General features: G+C 41.3%; 1 protein-coding gene across 4 annotated transcripts in view; it reads right to left on the minus strand.

Annotated features, from left to right (window-relative positions):
- PIK3R3 (phosphoinositide-3-kinase regulatory subunit 3) overlaps positions 1 to 14,985 on the minus strand; it is a 313,811-nt gene that overhangs the window by 16,102 nt on the left and 282,724 nt on the right. For all 4 annotated transcript variants that reach the window (XM_042845026.2, XM_005302995.5, XM_065553757.1 and 1 more), the window contains 3 exons: positions 5,321 to 5,432; positions 2,519 to 2,617; positions 920 to 1,100 (listed from right to left, as the gene is read on the minus strand). In XM_042845026.2, coding sequence (XP_042700960.1) covers positions 920 to 1,100; positions 2,519 to 2,617; positions 5,321 to 5,432 — 392 coding nt within the window. The remainder of the gene's footprint in view (positions 1 to 919; positions 1,101 to 2,518; positions 2,618 to 5,320; positions 5,433 to 14,985) is intronic.

Consider the following 14,985-nt stretch of genomic DNA (forward strand, 5'->3'; position numbering starts at 1 on the left):
CCAAGCACTGTTCCTTGTCAACCTAGTAAGTGTGCATATTTCTGTGATCAATTATGCAGCAATTTTTACATCAGGCTTCTACAAGTACAGAAGAGAGATCTAGTCGGACAAAGCAAAAAATAAGTTTCACAGTCTATAAAGAAAGCAACTAGGAATACGGAACTCAGAACTAAACCAAAAATTGTAATAAAACCCCAACAAAGGCAACATAAGGTCAGTAGATGCCTAGATTCCCCCTTAGAGAAAGAGGGAATAATGCAGGCAGGAAAGATCAAATGTTTGTTTTAAAAACAAGAGTTCACAGAACTTGTGGAAAACTGCAGCAACTTTGGGAGACATTTTGCTCAGCATTAAAAGACTGTTGCATAGCATGGAGGAGAAGGAGTAGGTGTCAGCCTAAAACCCCAGGATTTAGAGAACTGAGCACAGGGCAAGGAGCCAGGTGCCACTCTCATTTTTGCCAGTGACTGATTTTAACATATTTTGTACATAAACAGTTGCTTTGCATCCTAGACCACAGAGCCCTGCATGTAATTCACTAAATCTCTCAGCCTCAGCTTCTCCACTTGTAAAATACAGGCAATGACAATTACCTACATCATAAGGATGCAGTGAAGCAGAATTTAATGTTTACGTAGCTGGAGAATTATAAAGACTGTCAGTGTGAGTACTCAAAGTAGAGGTCAGGACCTCCTTCTCCCAACTTTGTGGTTATTGTTTTAGACCACATGCACTCTTGGAACCACTACTTCGTCCTTGAAAATGTGAAGTTGAATTTTCAAGCATAAAAGGGCTTTGAGTTTTCACATGATTCATGTGAAAAATCCAGACTCTAGATAGAAAAGCCTAAGTTTTATGGCAAGGAAAAAAACTACAAAACACATCTGCTAACAGTTAGTGGGCTCTCTGGAAACCTCACCTGTTGATACCTGGATACTGGATACATCAGCTTCACGTCAAGCTTAGGATTGTACTGGGCAAGAGATTCATGGCGGTAGTGGTTAATCAGCTCCACAACAGAATTAAATGTCAATGGATCAGAAAAACCGTATTTTCCATCCCGATGATAAATCTTTATCAGTTTATTGTTGCCACCCTTCCTGTAAGGCAATACACTAGCTTAGAGGTTTTGTTGTGTGCATGGGTAGCGCGCGTGCGCAGACACACACACAAGCCGCCACATATACAGTATGAATAGCCATGCTAAGTTTTTCATAAGGCAACACACAAGAATAATTGTAGCTAGTCAGACAATCTAATATGTACCTTTGTAACTAAATTATCTAATATTTATTAATATGTAAAAGGATAAAAGTAAATAAATAGAAAAGGTTTCCTCAAGTTTTATTTGAGCAGCAGAAAAGCCCAAAGTAAATCTCTTCCTGTGTTCACTCTGGGACTAGTTTATTGTATTTAAGACCTGAGTTTAACCAGAAATTCTCCAAGGGAATGCTCAGGATTCTTTAAGGCAGCCACGCAAAAAACCCCGAGGTGAGCAACTAGGCATATGAAACTCAGTACTAACCCAAAAAATTATAATAAAAAAAACAAAGAACACATAAGGTCAGGAGATGCCTAGATCCCTCTTAGAGAAAGAGGGAATAATGAGGGACATACAGGCAGGAAAGATCAAAGTATTATACAAATGAAAATGTACTTGCAAACCGATTATCAAACAATCTCAAGTGTTGGATGCTAACACTGGATACTCAAACTTAAATAAATCCTTGGAAGGATTTATAACAGGGTAATTAATCCAGGACTTTACATTATCCAGGTTTGTGTTTGCTGGCAATTTCTAGAAGTGCTTGCTTATTTTTCCCCCTACTACCAAAAAATTTAAACAGTGCTATGTCCTTTATCTGCTTTCTTAATTTATGGCTCCTGCAGATACATGTCTATATGGTTAAAAATTCAGACCACCATTAATTAGACTTTAAGGCAAAATCCTGAATGGATAGAAAAATTATCCTCAGTAACTTCAGTGTGGTTGTGCAATGTGCAAGTCAGAGCAGAATTTGGCCACAAGAGTACATTTTTAAACTCACAAAAGGAAGCAGATTTTGAACTCCAAGACAACATGGCAACTCTGAAGAAAGCTGATCCTACTATTTTGTGAACATACTGGACCAGATTCTGCACTGAGTTACACTGCAGAATCGGTGTCATTAAATGCGGTGTCCCAGCTTAGCGGAACCTCCTTAAATCAAAGTACTGAGACACAGAGAGATACAGAACTAGGACCTTTACTGATTATGTCTGCATCACAGAGATATCCAAATAATACTGTCCCAGTATGCACCGGGCTCAGCATAAGAAGTGGGATGGAATTGCTAGGAGCTGGTCATTTGTTTCCTTATTCCAAACTCCTCATCAGCAATCTCTGGAGAAATGTTCCCAAGACAATGGAGACTACAACTGAGGGCATTTCATGTAAATACTAATGTGGTATCTACTGACATTGGTGAGACTACTAAAAGCAAGGTAAGACGAGAGAGTGAAAATACCCAACACTTACCGCAATGTCAGAGTGTAGTCTCCCTGCATCTTGGTTGATGCATCGCGCACCAGAAATGTTCCATCTGGCATGTCTCGTAATTTGTCATTTACCTCCTCCCTGGAGGAATGAAAGATTGGAAGAAGGATAAACGAGAAGTGTTAGATAGTCGATTTGCTTTAAAATAGACACATTCAAAGAGAGGCCATCAGTGTCAGGGTGTGTAAGGAATTAGGTTTCCTTTCTGTTTTCCCTTCAAAATCAACTGCAATCTAAGGATTGAATGTTTGCTTTTCAAATTCTCTTATTTCAGATTTAGGATACGCATAGGGATAATATTTCTGTTTAGCCTTTAAGGTTATCTAAGGCCTGGTCTACACTAACCCCCCAATTCGAACTAAGGTACGCAACTTCAGCTACGTGAATAACGTAGCTGAAGTCGACGTACCTTAGTTCAAACTTACCGCGGTCCAGACGCGGCAGGCAGGCTCCCCAGTCGACTCTGCGTACTCCTCGCGCCGAGCAGGATTACCTGAGTCAACGGGGAGCACTTCTGGGTTCAATTTATCGCGTCCAGACAAGACGCAATAAATCGAACCCAGAAGTTTGATTGTCTGCCGCCGAACCAGCGCGTAAGTATAGACACGCTCTTAGACCGGTTTGAACTGGTTTACCTTTTAGCAAAAGCCAGCAGCTGCACTAAACTGCTGTTTAAGAAGAAGGTTATGTATAACAACAGTAGCAGCTGTGTCTCAGAGAAATCACGAAGTTCAAAACCTTTCACTGGAATCTGCTCACATTTAAATCCAAACTGGAAAAAGGTGACTTTTGTGAAGGCACTTCTGGTCCTTTAAGAAACTGGCACTAATACGGTCATTCACAGAAGTTGTGTCAGAAAAGTATCCACACTATAGCACAGTTCTAGTCTCAAGGTCAATTAGGTGTTTGATTCAGGTATTTCTTTTACAGCAGTTTTAGAACTACTGTAATGCCACTAATTCCAGTGGAATTACTCCTAATTTTCAACTGTTGCGAGAGAAGAAATTTAGGGTTTATTCTTTTAATTAAACGGAAGAAGCTTTTATGGAATGGGTAAGACCCATAAGCATTTCAAATGAAATGCTTGAGCTAAGAGTGTTCGTTAAACTTTCAGGAAACGCATTCCACCCAAAATTACATACCACGCTTTACTTACAAAACTAATACCTTGTCCTTTATAGCATCTGTCACACAAGGATCTCAGAGGCAAGTTACAAACATACACTTTATCTATTTGATTGAGAGCAACTCTCCTGTACCCTCACCACCACTCATGAGATGCAAGCAATATACCTACATTTTAAAAGGAATCATAATGGATGTTTTAATTCAGATATTGCTGTAAGATCTTATTTTCATTCTCTACAAGTTTTCTTAGTTGGCATTTAACTATCCTGGATGGAGAATCTCTTTCAAAAGAACAATTTCCATTACAGATATGAATGTTATCTGAGAAAAGGGGAAATTGTTGCCACAGAACCCTTTATGGCTTGGGCCTTACACATCTCAGAGATGGCCTCTCCATGTCTCCAACAGTTGAGAATGGCTAGGATGCTTGAGCTTTCATTCGCTAGTAATGCCCAGGGAGCTGGAGTTCATTGTGGAAGATCCCTAACTTATTCTCCAGTCCTCAGTCCAATAGAGTAAATGTCTGCTGGCTTTTAGGGCGCAATGAAAAGCTCATCTGTTGCCCATGGTGGCTGGATTGACAACTGATGAAATATATTTGTGGGTTGTATTTTGTAAAAGAAAATGAAATGAACTGATAAAGTACATATAAAGCTATTCCTGCAAAACTGTGGTCTCATCCGGAGATCATTTATTCTGGTAAATCAGGAGCAATGCCTTTAGGTCAGCACAGTAATACTACTGTAAAAGTGATTTAAGATAACAGAATCAAGCCCACTGGGTTTTGTGATCAGGTTTTGCCATTGTTCATTAAGGGCTTGAATTGTGCTATCCCCTCACACTGATCTAAATGGGGTTACTTGAGTAAGGTACTAAAATGTAAGGGTGGCACAATCCGGATCTTTTTTCCTTCTGTTAAAGCTTTAAGAAGCTAGTGGGGCTAATGAAATCTTTTGCTAGACAATTCAGCCACGAAGCAAACAGCAATCCAAAACAGCACCTCACATTCTTGTTTTATTCTCAGCTCTAGCATATTTAATTTATTGGTTTTATTCTTTTCATAAGAGACACACACTTACTGAAAGTTTCATGAATTGCTCATTCCCAAATGCTATGTTTAATACATCTAATAACTGAAGCCAGTACATTCAGAACTGCTTTGTTTCACAACCAGAAAGGCTAGAAAGGGTTTTTTTTTTTTTTTTTTAAATCTTAAGATTTTGTAGAAAGAATCATTAATTCAAGAAAACAATTGTGGCCACAAGATTGGGAACTACTGTTCTAGAACAATAACCATAGCAGAACACATTAAACACACTCAGTTCCCAATTCAGCAGAATACTTAAACATACACTTCAGGAACTGCATTCAGGCCCAGATTTTGCAGAGCACTTGAAGTGAGATGTTGTCTGAGCATATTCAGGCTCAAAGGGAGCACAGCTTAAAAAGGTTTCAGAGTAGCAGCCGCGTTGGTCTGTATCTGCAAAAAGAACAGGGGTACTTGTGGCACCTTAGAGACTAACACATTTATTTGAGCAAGAAGTGGGCTGTAGCCCACAAAAGCTTATGCTCAAATAAATGTGTTAGTCTCTAAGGTGCCACAAGTACTCCTAGCTTAAAAAGGCTCATTCTAGTCCAGCAGTAAACATTCTTTACCTTGAAATATCCCCCCAGTACCACTCTGCATCCTGCAAGGAGAAACTGGAATTGTCTTTTATTCCATTTGTGTTGACCGGAGTCATCGGTTTTGGGGGCTTTGGAGGAAGAGCTGAAAAACAAAACACAGATTTTTTTCCATTTAATTTTCTGGCTTCTATCACTAAAACTTCAAGAAGTTAACAGTCAAGATATTTTAGTTAACAAAAGCCAGAAGTGAAACATACATAAGGCAAGGCAAAGGAAATGTTATAGAAACCCATCAGTGACTAATGGGAGAGAACAGGCAGCTTGAGTATGGATGTGTTTTTCTCTCCAAAATGTATGGAATTCGTAAGTTATTAAAGCCCATTATACTAGTACAGCATATGCCAAAAAGAAGGGAGCTGGGCTCCAAAATAACTATCCAGTCTCGAAATGGAACAAGTGGGAAATTCACAGGAAGTGGCAGTTCTTGGTAAGAGGAGTTAAGACAACAATCACAATAACTAGGATAATTTAACTGTTCACCGCTCCAAGCAAAATACTGAGGGCTTGACTGTGGCTTAGGTCACAACCTAGAAAGTGAGTGAGTGACTGTGTGTAGCTGTGTAACATCTACAGTTCTCAGAGGGCCTATGGCCATTGCCATCGCTTTTGAAGAGTAAATGTGCCCTCCTCCTCCTAGGACAGATCAACTTTGCTGACTGGTGAAAAGAGGAGGGTACTAGTCTGAACCTCAGCTAGACTTCACTCCGCATTAGCAACACAAGGACTGCAACCATTGCCCCATGCTTAGGTATACAATAGGGAATGAGGAGCGAGGAAAGGAGCAAGGGAGTAAACTGGTGCTGGGCTAGTCACAGTCTAGCCCTAAATTGTCAAGCTTCCCCTTTGAACTGTAAGGAGTAGAGGCCATGTCACAAGGGAGCACAACTCTCCATGGATACAACTACATTGCAGCACAAAAGGGACACCACACCCATGGCATCAAGTCTCAGACCCCTAGTCAACTGACTCAGGCTCCTGGTACAGAGCTAAAAATAGTAGGCTAGACATTCCTGTTTGAACTCTGAAACCTGGTGAGGGGGCTGGATCTCAGAGCCTGAGCAGGAACATCTACACCAGTGCTTCTCAAAGCTGGTCTGCCACTTGTTCAGGGAAAGCCCCTGGCGGTCCGGGCTGGTTTGTTTACCTGCCGCATCCACAGGTTTCCGCAGCCCGCATTGGCCTGGAGCGGCGAACCATGGCCAGTGGGAGCCGCAATCGGCCGAACCTGCGGACGTGGCAGGTAAACAAACCAGCCCAGACCGCCAGAGGCTTTCCCTGAACAAGTGGCGGCCCGACTTTGAGAAGCACTGATCTACACTGCTATTTTTAGCCCCTTAGCGCAAGCCCAAGTCAGTTGACCCAGGCTCTGAGACTCACTGCTCTGGGTTTATTGTTACAGTGTAGACACACCACATGCTCCCACGCCTAGATTACACAGCCTCCAGAAGGTGTGCTTCACAAAGTACTGAATATAGTAATGCAAGACTGCATGCAGTTGCATTAAGAATTGCAATCTGGTGCCAGGCAGGAATGCAATTATGATCTCTAGATAAAAAAAAATTTCATCTCTAGTTCAAGTGCAGAGTGACTTGACATTGAGAGAGATGAATGGCTCTAAGCAATGCATCTGTTCCCCTCTGAACCACACCTCCCACATTGAAAAAACAACAACTGTACTCTAACTGCAGTTTCAAATGCCATTTCATGTTGAGGATCCAACACACAGTAGCTTCACTGTTCTTGGACAAACCAGCAAGTACTCAACCAAGCCAATCTAAACGAACCTGAACCTTGACCCAGACATTCACACTCTGGAGTTACTGACCAAGCACCTGATTCCGATAGTAGCATTCATTCTGTGGGACTGAATGTTAAAGCTGCAGCATACAGGTTCTTTTTGTGGTTCAGCTGGGAATGTCCAGGTGTTCATGAGTCTAGAGGACCAATATCTGTATAAGGAGGGTGCAATTCCATTGGAATAACTGAAGTTATTTGCTTCTACTAGATTTAAATGTGGCCCCCTGATTGATAACCATGGTAGTTAAGGTTGTGCGGCCCTTTAAGATGGTATACAGGTACTACTGAGAATGAATTAAGTTCTTGCCTTAGTCTACCTCCTTGCTTGAAGCAGCCTCTAGGACAGAGGTCCCCAAACTGTGGGGCATGCCCCTCCAGGGGGATGCTGAGGAACATTTTGGGGAGCGTGGCTGGGGCCCGGGCCAGTCTCCACAGGGGCCAGGGAGGGAGCGCCACCCAGCTCTGCTCCTGGCTACCAGCTCCAGGCCCCTGACTCCGCTCCTGGCCCAGTCCCAGCTGTGGCCTCAGGCTTGGCTCCCTTACCCCTGTCTGGACCCACCCCTCTCCCCCAGAGCTGCGGCCCTGCTCCCGGCCCCAGTTTGGGGGCGCGGACAGGGGTATGGAGGGGCGTGAGATAAAAGGTTTGGGGTCCATTGCTCTAGGAGCTAAATTCTGATTTCAGTTACAGCAATGTAAATCCAGAGTATCACTGAAACCCTATGATTCTGCTTGGTTTTCTGACTACTAAAGTTGAACTGGCTGTTATTTTATCCACAAAGTCTCTGTTCAGTCATATTTCTGGATTACCAAAAAAAAGGTACAGTGACAGTTTCTTTCTAAACTCACATTTGGATATTTCTGCCACGCATGCTCTAAATGAATTACAAAGAAGTGTAGACAATGCTTAGAATTCAGTCACTAACATCGGCCTTCAATACTAGGTCAAAATAAAAGATTCAAAAACTGCTACTCTAGATCTGTTCCAGAACTTTCCATATAGTTTTAACAATCCTATACCAACTAAGCAAGCACAGGAGGCTCTAGCTCTTTGCACTGCAGTGTTTAAAAAACACAAGTAAAAAGAACCCTGTAATCATGCCAGGTAGGTATGATTTCATGGGACCTCACAAGCCCTCGCAAGAACATTGCAATGCTGGTGGTAATCTTTCCTCAGTCTGTCTTATACCACAGACAAAATAGGATGTTGGGGGTTACCATTCTGGCAGAGCTGATTTTCACACATGAAGATCATGTCCATTCTTAGCTTTAGCTTAAGATTCTCCACCACTGCATTAGTGCAGCTCCATCGTTCGAAGCTGTAGTGTAGAGAAACCAGTGTAGGTGGGTTTTTTTTAAGTCACTGTATCTGAACTTCCTGTGGGAATGAACCAGACCTGTCCAGACAGAGCAGGAGTCCTTCCTACTCAGCAGGAAGGGAACAGAATTTGCCCCAAATTTGTTTCTTCATATCTACTGATCCCTGATCTACACATCAGTAGGCTTAAATTGGGAAGTTATATAAACAGAAATAAATACAATTGACACTGTATCATTTCTGTGTCTTAAAATTTCATGAAAGTGCATTGTTTTTCTACATAGCATTGATTACTTCAGATGTTACAGATACTGTACTGCTACATCAAAGGGAAAAAAACTGCCATGGGAGGAAGTTTGTGCATGACAAAGGGCTTCTTCTTAGGGTTCCTCTAAAAGAGGATTTAGTTTGTGGCAAGCTGGGGTGAGGATCTACCTCGCACTAGCTTGCCATGCACTACTTGTCCATAAGCACCCTGCTGACATGCACTAACAGTTTGCTAGTGTGCTTTAATCTAGTCCTGTTTCAAAGCGGGATAGACATTTAGTGTGTGGCAAGCAAGTGTCGGGTAGGTTCACACCCCAGCTTGTCACAAACTAAATCTTCATATAGACAGCCCTTTAGAATATGATCCTCTGCACATGGATGGTTTGCAGGATCAGATCCTAATCTTTGCAGGCTGCTAGGTATGTTGCTTGTTTGCGCACTATGGAGCTATTTTGCAGTTTTGTTTTGTCCAGAGCAATGGTTCTCAGCGAGGGATACGTGTACTTTGGGGGTACACAAAGGTCTAGATGGGTACTCACTCCCTGGCAGATCAGTGTTTCTCAATCTGAAGGTTGTAGCTCCCAGGTGGGGGTGGGGTCACAGGACAGGTTTAGGGGGATTGCAAATACATGGCCAGCATTAGGGGGTGGCAAGCAGGGCGACTGCCTGGGGCCCCATGAAGTTAAGTTACATGCTTCAGCCCTGCCACCTGAGGCTCGAGCTTCAGACAAGGCTCACAAGTAAAAAACAGGCTCAAGTATCACACTGAAATACAAGTACAATATTTATATTCCAATTGATTTTATAATTGAATGATAAAAATGAGAAAGTCAGCAAGTTTTCAGTAATAGTGTGCTGTGACACTTCTGTATTTTTATGTCTGATTTTGTAAGCAAGTAGTTTTTAAGTGAGATGAAACTTGGGGTACAGTAGTCTGGAAAAGTTGAGAACCAGTGCTTCAGAGCACTGGGATCTTTAACAAAGAGCTGCACTCCAGGGGAGCAAAAGAGCTCTGCACAATTGTAAAGATGTTGCACTAGTCTCCCTGCTATGATTTGGGCTTCCCGTTCTTCCCATCACAAGCTTGCCTGCTTGGTGATGTTATTCTACAGTCAGCAAAACTTGAGTGAAATATGTAACATAGGAAAAAACGGATAGGCAACAGACTTTGGGCATAACCCTGTAAACCCTTACTCATGTGAGTAGCCTTTTTTCAGGAGTGTCATCTCATTGAAGTGAAGCAGGTAGTTCTATTGTAGAAGTGTTTGCAGGACTGGGCGTATTGTTTCGAGAGAATCTGGGACCTAACCCTGTAACTCAGTCCCACAAAGGATTTGACTGAAGTTAGTTGGAGCCTGGTCCTGCAACCCCTACTCAAGTGAATAGTCCCACTCTCAGTTTACCCAGAACATGTAATATGGTTAAATGCCAAAATCCTTTAATATTTCTTGCTTGACTTTTTCAGCCTGACAGTACTGTAATCTACTGGAAGCTACCTGAACCAAGTGCTGAATGTAAAAATATTTTAGGCTCTGCAACCTAGAACTATGAGCAATGGGATAGAAGTACTTGTGGCACCTTAGAGACTAACAAATTTATTAGAGCATAAGCTTTCGTGGGCTACAGCCCACTTCTTACCAACTCCCACCTGTTCATGCTGTGTGTGTGTGTGTGTGTATACACACACACACACACACAGTATATAGTACTCCTGTTCTTTTTGCAGATACAGACTAACATGGCTGCTACTCTGTCATTATGCAATGGGATAGATGCTTTTAATTTACGGGTTTAGCAAGTGCCTTTTATTCCAAATGTATTGGAGTAGTGAAGCAGCTACCACACACTGATGCTTTTACAGCATTTGTACAGTGAAATTACAGAATTACATAAGTGATCTTAAAATAGTGGTGTGTGGATACTGATGAAAACTAACAGCAGTATAACTAGAGGAAGTTCTGTGGTAGATCTGTGTGTGAAAAGAAATAAAAAATAAGGCTTTAGCCTTCAATACCAATTTGTGGAGGACCTTAAAGTCTAGTTTCATAAAACTATACCTGACAAACAAAGTACTGAGTTAAAAGCCTACAATAAAGTGAGGATAAAAAGGAAATGAAAACTGTGGAGTGTAGGGTGTTCAGAATACAAAACTTCCTTGAATATGGAGCAGTCTCTCTTTCCACAGTCTATTCCCGGGGAACAAATCTGATCTCACACTGGTGAGAGAGAAGAGTAAATCCACTACGTCAACTGAGTTATGCTGCAGTAAGATCAGAATCAGGGCCACAAACTATTTTTTTCCTGAGACATGAAAGCAGTCAGCTCTCAAATGACAGTGCTTTGTTTCTATTTCTCTTATTAAAGCATGAAAATGTTTAGCACCAGGGAAACAAAACACACACAAATTCTTCAGAACAGCTTCAACTAACACCTCATTTCCAAAATCCAATGCTGCAACTGAACAAGACATTTCTTCCCCTGCATCAGTGAGTTACTGAGATTAGATCCAGACTTCAGTGACTGCCTGGCATGCATCGTAGGGTGGGAAAGGCAATATCTTTTATTGGACCAGCTTCTGTTGGTGAGAGAGAAGCTTTCGAGCCGCACAAAGCTTTTCTTCAGGCTCTTACTCATGCATGGGCAAGAGCTATTTTTTAATACTAGCATGGTTTTGCTAAAGCTTGCTTGTTAACAACCCTAAGCTCCTTCACAACCTGCTTTCTAAACTCAACCCCAATCCCAAACCAGAGTCCGTTGGAAAATCTAATTTCTGAATGGAGACAGCACTTCAGCCAATGGCAGCAAAGTACTGGGATCGTATGTTGCATGACGTCAACTCACAGAATGTAGCTGTGCAATTTCCAGCAGGTAGTTTGGGCTGAGCTGTTCTGCAGAAGTGAAATACAATTTCTTCTCCTGAAATGCAGGCACAGAGATTAGACTCCAGCAAAGTTCTAGTTCTGATGCTTTTTCTTGAATGCATAGGGATTTTTTTAGATGTTACTCAAAATGCAATACAAATAGAAACCTTTAAGTCAAATCTTGTTCAAAGCCAGCCCAAGGAACTAAGCATGCTGGCAAATTATTGAGTTTTAAACATTTCCTAATCCTCCTCTCTCTTTACAAGGGAATTTAAATCTTTCAAGTCAATGGGCCGTATTCATCCCTGAAGTAACTAGCGATATACATACTTCACTGAAGTTACAGCCAGTATCAATTTAGTCCAATTGTCCCTTTTCATGAAAAACTGTTAAAAAAGGGTAGTTTTTTTAATTAAAGAAAACTACACAACACAAAACAATTATAAATCTAGAGAACCAAAATGTGGACTTTTTTAGCCAGAACTAATTCAGGAGTTATGGTCTGTGGTAAAAGTGGCTTCCTCCAAGAAAAAGCAAGTGCGTTGATTTTCGTAATGCTAGATCATGAAGTGGCATCTAGTTCTATGACATACTCAATTGATTCTCTGGCTGCAGTATTAGCCTGTTAGAGAAAAGCAACAGAGGGTCCTGTGGCACTTTTAAGACTAACAGAAGTATTGGAGCATAAGCTTTCGTGGGTGAATGTCCACTTCATCAGACGCAAGACTTGCCTTGCGTCTGATGAAATGGGCATTCACCCACGAAAGCTTATGCTCCAATACTTCTGTTAGTCTTAAAAGTGCCACAGGACCCTCTGTTGCTTTTTTACAGATTCAGACTAACACGGCTACCTCTCTGATGTTAGAGAAAAGTCTGCAGTTAATTAAACTTTAATTTAAGCTTCTGAGACAGATGCCAATTAGACTAAGAAGGTCTGCATTACTGAACCTTTCTTCTAGTATTTTCCTAGGGACACAGGATTTACAATGGGAAGTACAGAAAAGCACTCAACTGCAAGACTAACTTGCAGAACCATGGCTCCCAATCAGTAGGCTGGAGTCAATTGTGGGCCACAGCACTTTTGTGAAGTCATCTGAGGGTTTTTGTTTTTAAAACGATCCTCTTTTTTTTGTAACCCCCAAATACGAATGCTGCTATGTCCCACCCTCCACCCCCCCACCCAAACACATTTTAGGGCAAGTGGATCACAACAGATCAATGGCTCCCTAGCTGAGTTCTAGGTTTGAGACAATTGATTAATATTCTCGGAGTCATAATGCAATGTTGTATAAGGTAGTGCCATTATTGTGCTGTCATTATTTTTAGCAGTTATTCATGGCATAATTTAAAGCTTACGTGCTGTGATATGCAAGCGAGAAAAACTGGGGGGGGGGGGAAGGGAAGGAGGAAACCTTGTTCATCAGGAGCTAACTTTTGTTAGAAATTTGTAACCTGTAACAGAAGGGTTCTTGTGCACCTGCTGACACAAGGGTTCATGCACAGCTACTGACAGAAAATATTCTCTCAGCCACTGTGATTCTATCCAACACAGATTCTATCCAATCCGTTGCCAAGTCCCCATCCCCAATTCAGTATTAGGAAGTGTATACACAAGACTTCATTGTGAAGCAGGGATGTTAACCTCCCACCCCAAAATACAGCTCCACAAAAGCAAGGTAACGAGTAGGAAAGCCATTCAATAGTAGATACCCTCTACTTCTCCATCCACCTTACCACAGACCACGCACGACAACCTTAACTTTGCCCATCTAGAGATGCCAGTCTTCCATGAAACCTTTTACAAAATTATTCTTTTCCAACACAGCCAACTTCTAGGCCAAGCATTCAGAACTATTACTATTGGGAGAAAAAACAACATGGTGAAGATGTGTATGCAGAACGGTAAAAGGCAGACAAGAGTTAAGATGTATGGTGGGCAGAGGAACAAAAATTATGGAGGGTGGCTCAACTTTGTTTTCTTGCTTTTATGGGTTTGTCAGGCATGTTGTGTATAACAAGTCGAACTGCTTCACAACAAAGTTTTTTGTTGGATATGTTCAGATTCTTATGCTATGTCCATCACCACAGCATTCAACTTTCAAAGTTAACAACTGTAATATGACTGTCATCATTAAACCAGGGTAAAGTTTCCTCCACCCCACTGAAACCCCTCCGGTGAGCAAATGGTGAAAATTGTTTTCATATGTACCTTGGCAAAGCACTAAAGGTGTTTACTATGCAAAAGAAACCAAGTCCTCATTCTTCTTTCATTTACACTGGTATAAATCCAACTGAAACTGGAGGGCTAGATTTTCAGCTACCCCCCAATTCACTCATATGCAGCTCCTTGACCCTCAGCTAATCCCTGCTGCAGGAGTTTAGAGCAGCCTCAGGGATCTCAGCTAAGGATATGACTGGAGTGCTGCAGCCACACCTCTTTCTACCTCCACTGAAGGCCAGGTGGGAGGATAGTGCAGAGCAAAGTTGTCCTGGGTGGCACAAAGGCATCATGATTGTCTCCCTATAGAACATCACAGCCACTTGAATCTTCACATTTGAAGCAGGAAGATTTAAATACATTTCCAAAGTACAGGACCATAGCATACCATTTTACTAAAAGAATCTTCATCCGCAATATAGTGCCAGTGTACATAAACTATTCTGATTCCATCCTGTAGAGATCAGGGATACACATACTGTACACAAAATAGTCAGTTCATTACAACAGACCAAATTTACCGCTGCAGTAATTCCACTAACTCTAGCAAAGCTACCAAGAATGAACGTGTTTATTTAACATATTACTTTCCTTGGATATTTTATAATTGCTTGAATCTAGAAGGTTATAAAGCTAAATTAATTAGATTGAATAGTGCAACTTTTTTCCAACAACAAACATTCTTATTAGCACTTCAACAATCTGTTTCATGTCTGCTGAGACCAAGTAAAACAGCAGATATAAACTACATTACCTTATTACCAGACTTGGAAGGATTAGGATTATTGGTAAACGTCAATTGCATTGTACATACACAAATTGACAAAAAATATTTTCATAGATAAATCAAAATTTACAGACAGGCAAATAAGAAAAATGCTGTTTGAGAACTTAGAGTTTAATTTAAGGCTATTTACTTTGTATATGTTGACAATTTATGTTTTAATAATTACAAGGCTAACTTTTTGAAACTCAACATCTGCCATTCAGTAATTACAGTCTGACTCCCCCACCCTCCAATTTCCCACAACTGTGAACATTTAAATTGATAAAAAACACAAAAACGTTCTAAAATAAAAATCTATCAAAGTTAAGAATACAGGAACATAAGAATGGCCATACTGGATCAGACCTAGGATAGTATCCTGTCTTTCAACAGTGGCCAATGCCAGGTGCT

The sequence above is a fragment of the Chrysemys picta genome, chromosome 8 (genome assembly GCF_011386835.1).
Source record: "Chrysemys picta bellii isolate R12L10 chromosome 8, ASM1138683v2, whole genome shotgun sequence".
Lineage (NCBI taxonomy): Eukaryota > Metazoa > Chordata > Testudines > Emydidae > Chrysemys > Chrysemys picta.